At 40.8% G+C, this 7500-nt stretch overlaps 1 protein-coding gene across 1 annotated transcript in view; it reads right to left on the bottom strand.

Annotated features, from left to right (window-relative positions):
* Positions 1 to 7500, bottom strand: part of astn2 (astrotactin 2) — a 574772-nt gene that overhangs the window by 218472 nt on the left and 348800 nt on the right. Inside the window, exon 9 of the mRNA XM_073951693.1 lies at positions 3179 to 3253. Within this exon, the coding sequence (XP_073807794.1) occupies positions 3179 to 3253 (75 nt within the window). The remainder of the gene's footprint in view (positions 1 to 3178; positions 3254 to 7500) is intronic.

Genomic DNA, 7500 nt, shown 5'->3' on the forward strand with positions numbered 1-7500 from the left:
AACGACTTTACCGGTAATTTAAAAAAGCGCTGTTCACACAGGCGAGGACGTTACAGAATTTTTCCGGAAAAGTCCATTCACACATCCATTCCAAAATACCGGTAAATTATGACATCATTAACCAGAAATGAGCTCTAAATGGCTGCGCTTGTATTTGTAGACATTTCACTACATCACAAACTCAGTGGATGGATCAGTATTGTGAACAACTTCGATGAAAACATATAGAGAAACACTTTTGCATGTCGAGATGTAAGTTACACGGTATGTGTGTGTGCTGAGCTGGCGCTCACCGGCTGAAGCACTGCGTCAAGCCACTAAAGGAAGCGGAGCTTGAAGGTAAACAAACAACTGCTTATCATAAGCATCTTATCGATAATTATTTACACGGTTGGCATTAAGAAGAAACATATAAACGTTATCTGACTAACGTCTAGCAGCTAAATGTGTCTGGAAAAATATTTAAAGGCTTTTTTTTTCATAAACCGCGCGGACGTGAATGCGTCTGAGTGTTCTGATTGGCTAGAGTAGACGTCAGCGCGTTTTAGACGTGTACGCGCTCTTTCCGGCAATCTTCCTCCTGCATTTACACAGCGCAGCATTCCGGCAAATTACCGGTAATGTTACAACTTCTCTTTCCGGAAAATAGCCAGAACGAATTTACCGGTATTTTCAAAAAGGGCCTGTTCACACATACACAACTTTCCGGAAAATTGTCGGTATTTTTCCGGAAAGGTCTGTATGTGTGAAAGGGGCTATTATGATGATACTTGGAGAGACAATTTTTTCTGAGGTGGTACTTGGTGAAAAAAGTTTAAGAACACTGCATTGAAGTAAATAATAAAATGTTAAAGTTTGTCGTTTCTCACTGGATATTTAAAAGCGAACTGTATATTTCACTCATAGCTTCCCTGGCTGTTAGATAACATTATATAGGCCTTTTTCTTGGAACGCAAAATTACCCATTATGCTTTGCGTGTATGCGCAAGGAGAATGCGAAGAACTTCCGGTCGGCAGCTGATGCGTGTAAACAGTCACATTTGGACAGCTTTGAAACGATAGTTTTAGTCTGTTACCTGCTTTTATCCTCTTTGAACTAATCCTGTTGTCCATCAGCAGCATCTCCTGGACTGATCATTTAAAGAAATGTGATCTAATAGGATGGAAAACAGCTGCTGTGAGGCGTTTTCCCCTCGTTGTCAGACGGCATCTTCTGCAGTTTAAATGAAGCCTCGTCATCGCTAAAGTCAACATTTTCTCTTTATTTCAAATATATAACCAGCCCAAACACATGTAGTTCACCAAAAAGCCTGTACTGTGCCACTGACACACTGATTTAATAACAGTGACAAAGTGAAAATATAGGCTAGTGTCATTTCAAAATGACAGAAAAACACAAACCGTGGTAAAAACAACACACGAAATGAAACACAAACGGCTCGCGATTAGAATGAACAGCAAATCAGCAGCAGAGGATCAATAACAGACTTTTATTGCTCATTTGTGTAAACTGCACGACTTTCATACCTTTCATGCCATAACTCTGGTTTGCTCTGTCTCTCTCTCTCTCTCTCTCTCTCTCTGTGTGTGTTAAAGAGACGCTAAGCTAACACTGTATTTCTGACGGCAGACACGTGAACTAGGAGAACATTTTTCTCGTATTTCTGATGCGCTTGAACCACATGTGACCGATTATAACGGCTTTAACAGACACATTTCTAAGTTGTGTGTCACAAAAACACTCTGTTATCCATTACAAACGTCCTTGAAACCCATTTTCGGAGCGCAAATTACCAGTTGTACACACTGTAAACGGAAGTTTTTAGCATTGTACCGGAAGACGGTGGTCGCTATGGCGCCCTCCATGCAGCAGCCATGAAAAAGGTCTATAGACCTTTTTCGTAGTTATCCTAGTTCATGTGTCTGCCGTCAGAAATACAGTGTTAGCCCAGCGGCTCTTTAACACACACAGAGAGAGAGAGAGAGAGAGAGAGAGAGAGAGAGAGAGAGAGAGAGAGAGCGAGCAAACCAGAGTACTGGCATGAAACTTAACAGGTATGAAAGTCGTGCAATTTACACAAATGACCAATAAAAGTCTGTTATTGATCCTCTGCTGCTGATTTGCTGTTCATTCTAATCGCGAGCCGTTTGTGTTTTATTTCGTGTGTTGTTTTCACCACGGTTTGTGTTTTTCTGTCATTTCGAAATGACACTAGCCTATATTTTCACTTTGTCACTGTTATTAAATCAGTGTGTCAGTGGCACAGTACAGGCTACGTGTGTGTGTCAAACATTTTGGTGAACTACATTAGTTTGGGCTGGTTATATATTTGAAATAAAGAGAAAATGTTGACTTTAGCGATGACGAGGCTTCATTTAAACTGCAGAAGATGCCGTCTGACAACGAGGGGAAAACGCCTCACAGCAGCTGTTTTCCATCCTATTAGATCGCATTTCTTTAAATGATCAGTCCAGGAGATGCTGCTGATGGACAACAGAATTAGTTCAAAGAGGATAAAAGCAGGTAACAGATTAAAACTATCGTTTCAAAGCTGTCCAAATGTGACTGTTTACACGCATCAGCTGCCGACCGGAAGTTCTTCGCATTCTCCTTGCGCATACACGCAAAGCATCATGGGTAATTTTGCGTTCCAAGAAAAAGGTCTATAGCTGTCTCTTATAGATGTGGCATTTGAAATGTACCTGGAGCAAAGTGTTTCCAATAAAAATACCAGCATGCATCATTCAGACGGCAGTCAGGCTTGCTCCAATCCATGTGACGAGTTACATCAGATATATATGTGTTTTTTTTTAAGGGCAAAAGCTTTTCAGACTGTCACGCCTCCAGGACAGACACATAGCCAAATCCAAAGTGGCGTTCTGCGGTTTGTGACCTGTCCTCGTTTCCTTTCTATCGCCACCGATTTCACAAGCACATGAAAAAATAAACACAGCGAGCCACTAAACACCCAGAACGGCCCGAGAGCCTGCTTTAAAACAGATCGAGCTCCAGTAAACATGCCTGGGGCGAATGATGGCAGGGAAAAAAGCTGGGCTGACAGCAGACGGGATGCCCTGTCTGAACCGGGACGCCCCGTGGACTGTCTTGTTCAGCATGGGACTTTCATTCGGCGGACAGACAGCTGGAGAAATGTGTGTTTTTTTAGGTCGCGCTTACCTGAAAATCTTCTCTGGAGCCTGTTCTCCTGTGACAAGGTCATAGCCTTTCTCCAGGTTTGAGTACGGCCACGGACTGCAGGAGGAACACACATAAACAAGAAGATTGATGTTTCTAAAAGGTGAATGACGCAAATTTGTATTGCAGTTACAGTTGATGTCTTATTAAATAGACCTCCCTAAATAATTAGTACATCCGGAAAGTATTGATAGCACTTAACTTTTTTTTTTTCCACATTTTTTATTATTCCAAAATTTATTAAATTCATTTATTTCCTCAACATTCTACACACAATCCCCCATATTGACAATCTGAAAAAAAAGTGTTTTTGAAATTGTTGCAAATTTATTAAAAATAAATAACCTGAAAAAAATCAGATGTACATCAGTATTCACAGCCTTTGCTCAATAATTTGTTGATGCACCTTTGGCAGCGATTACAGCCTCAAGTCTTCTTAAATATGATGCCACAAGCTTGGCACATCTGTCTTTGGGAATTTTTGCCCATTTCCTCTTTGCACTGCCTCTCAAGCTCTATCAGGTTGGATGGGAATTGACGGTGTACAGCCATTTTCAGATCTCTACAGAGATGTTCAATAGGATTTAGGTCTGGGCTCTGGCTGGGCCACTCAAGGATATTTACTGAGATTTTGTGAAGCCACTCCATTGATATGTTGGCGGTGTGCTTTGGGTCATTGTCCTGCTGGAAGATGAACCGTCGCCTCAGTCTGAGGTCTACAGCACTCTGAAGCAGGTCTTCATTCAGGTTGTCTCTGTACATTGCTGCATTCATCTTTCCCTCTATCCTGACTAGTCTTCCAGTTCCTGCTGCTGAAACACATCCCCACAGCAGGATGCTGCCACCACCATGCTTCACTGTAGGGATGCTATTAGCCTGGTGATGAGCGCTGCCTGCTTTTCTTCAAACGTAACGCCTGGCGTTCACTCCAAAGAGATCAATTTGAGTCTCATCAGAGCAGAGAGTTTAGTTTCTGATGGTCTGAGAGTCCTTCAGATGCCTTTTGGCAAACTCCAGGCAGGGACTGTCTTCCGTCTGGCCACTCTACCATACAGGCCTGATTGGTGGATTGCTGCACAGATGGTTGTCCTTCTGTAAGGTTCTCCCCTATAAACAGAAGAACGCTGGAGCTCAGACAGAGTGACCATCAGGTTATTGATCACCTCCCTGGCTCTTTCTCCCCCGATCACTCAGCTTAGATGGCCGGCCAGCTCTAGAAAGAGTCCTGGTGGTTCCAAACATCTCCCACTTTTGGATGATGGAGGCCACTTAAATCCCCTTTCTTCCCCATTCTGAAGCTCGGTTTGAACTGCAGCAGATCGTCTTCACCATGTGTACATGCCTAAAGCATTGAGTTGCTGCCATGTGATTGGTTGATTAGAAATTTGCATAAACGAACAGTTGGACAGGTGTGCCTAATAAAGTGGCCAGTAAGTGTGTTAAGTTTTTTTTTTCTCATTTTAGGACCATTATAAGTGGAAAATCACGGTAGAGGGTAAAAAAAAGCATATTTACTTCAGCTTCATGGTGACTTTAACTAGCATAGGGTTGTCAATCCTGCATCCAGAGAAAAACCCTGCAAGCCAAATTCCAAAAAAAAAAAAAAAAAACACAACTCTTTAGGTCTGAAAGCTGACTAGAAACTGGTTTTGCAGGAAGGTTAAAAAAAACATTGAAGAACAAATTATAGTGCTCGCCTGAAGGGTTAATATGATACTGCTACTGTTCCAATGAGGTTGCTATGCAGTTGCTAATGTGATCAGATTGAATGCGGGGGCTTTTGATAAGGTGTTATAGATTGTTGCTTTGTAATTTCAAGGGTATTAAAGGAATTAATGAGCACCAAATGTTCACTCATTTACAAACAAAACAATGGATTAGCAACAAACTTATATATCAAAAATAGAAACAAAGATGGGGTGGCATGGTGGCTCAGTGGTTAGCACTGTGGCCTCAGAGCAAGAAGGTTGCTGGTTTGAGTCCTGGCTGGGCCAGTTGGCATTTCTGTGTGGAGTTTGCATGTTCTCCCCGTGTTGGCGTGGGTTTCCTCCGGGTGCTCTGGTTTCCCCCACAGTCCACACACATGCGCTATAGGGGAGTTCATGAACTAAATTGGTTGTAGGGTATGAGTGTGGGTGTGTGTGAATAAGTGTGTATGGGTGTTTCCCAGAACTGGGTTGCAGCTGGAAAGGCATCCACTGCATAAAACATATGCTGGCGGTTCATTTCACTGCGGTGACCCCTGATATATAAGGGACTCAGCCGAAGGAAAATTTATGACTTGATGTTAATAGGGTATATGCAGAAGTATGCAAATAGGACTTTTAATTTGAATGAGTGTGTGTGTGGATGTTTCCCGGAGATGGGTTGCGGCTGGAAGGGCATCCACTGCGGAAAAACGTGCTAGATAAGTTGGTGTTTTATTCCGCTGTGGCGACCCAGAATTAATGAAGGGACTAAGCTAAAAGGAAAATGAATGAATGAATAAAATAAAATAAAATAAAATAAAGTAAAATATAAAATAAAATAAAATAAAATTAAATTAAATTAAATTAAATTAAATTAAATTAAATTAAATTAAATTAAATTAAATTAAATTAAATTAAATTAAATTAAATTAAATTAAATTAAATTAAACAAATCGTAACAAAATAAAAAAAAATAAAAAAAAAGTATTTTAAATTATAAAGAATATTATTATATATTATTATTATTATATACAAAATCGGCTCGTTTAAGGTCTGTTTTCTTAAAAAATCATCGATCTCCACTGGCTGAGTGAAAAAATGATATAAAGTGGGTCTCAGATTGTACAAGAAGCACTGCATTAAATGACATTTTCCCCGTCATGTCTTTATAATATGAGCATTTATTTTACCCCAATATATTCAGTGGAGCTTCTGTGCTAGCCTGCCGATTCTGACAAACGGCTTTTTTTCTCGTTTTACACTGCCAAAGTCTGTTTAACTGAATGTATTTTATTTACATAACAACATTGAGGCTGTAAAAGGAATTGTATAAAATGAAAAAAACAAAACAAAAAAAAAAAAACTGACAATAACAGCTCACCGGAAGTTTATCAGTATGGGAAACACACTCGGCATATACCCCATTGCACATAACTTGATCACATTAATTATGTATGTTTAAATGTGCAGCTAGAGATCTATTCTGGTGCATTTTGCTTGATGAAGCTCTCTGATGTTCAGCACAAAATCATGATTTTCATTGGGACAAATTCCACTATTAAGCAAAAGTGTTTGTTTAGAATGAATGTGAACAGATGGGTTCAGCAAAAACACAGTTTGTCCTGATTAACCACCTCCGAGCTCCGAAAATGAAGAGCGTTGCATTCTGCACTGTTAAAGTTTACAGATTATTACTATGCAGTTGCTAAGGTTTGCCAAAGCACCTAACTAGGCACTATATATAGTCACTAAGTAGTTTCCAGGGTGTTTTAGGCGATTGCTAGTGTTCTAGAATGTTCCCTTACAGTTCTGTGCTGGTCTGTTCACCTACTTTGAATGTTGTCACTGGATTGAATAGGTGTTATTAGAGGTTATCAGATGATGAGTCAGTAGGGGCTCTTCTACACCTACTGGTAGGCTCAGAAGACTGTTATCATCCATCCACATGGTTAATCAGCTATACTAATAGAGAAGACTCCAGATCCAGATCTGTTTTTACATTACTGTGATGTTGGGTTTGGGGTTGGGGTAGAGGTAGATGCTAATAAAATACAGTTAATGGGAAATCACAGTGGTACAGTGGGTAGCACAATTACAAGAAGGTTGCTGGTTCGAGCCTCGGCTGGGTCAGTTGGCATTTCTGTGTGGAGTTTGCATGTTCTCCCCATGTTGGCGTGGGTTTCCTCCGGGTGTTCCAGAGGAACCAAAGACATGCGGTACAGGTTAATAGGGTGAGCTAAATTGTCTGTAGCGTGTGTGTCAATGAGTGTGTATGGGTGTTTCCCAGTGATGGGTTGCAGTTGGAAAGGCATCCACTGTGTTAAACATTACCCAGCGACCTTCTTGCTGTGAGGCGACAGCACTACCTCTTGCGCCACTGCATCACCTTATATATATATAATTAACAATCACTCCGGCATGCACTTCAATAAAGTGATGTGAATAAATGCCTCAGCCAACGTCTGTCATCACAGTGGTTCATTATTATTATTTTTATATTTTTATCAGCTCCAGAACCGTCTTGAGCATCTCTCTGCACTTCCAATGAGCGTCTCACACCTCGACAGGTCACCGCATTGCATTCATTGCATTTTGCCTTCTTCTTCTGAGGTGCAA

The sequence above is a fragment of the Danio rerio genome, chromosome 5 (genome assembly GCF_049306965.1).
Source record: "Danio rerio strain Tuebingen ecotype United States chromosome 5, GRCz12tu, whole genome shotgun sequence".
In the NCBI taxonomy this organism is placed as follows: Eukaryota; Metazoa; Chordata; class Actinopteri; order Cypriniformes; family Danionidae; genus Danio; species Danio rerio.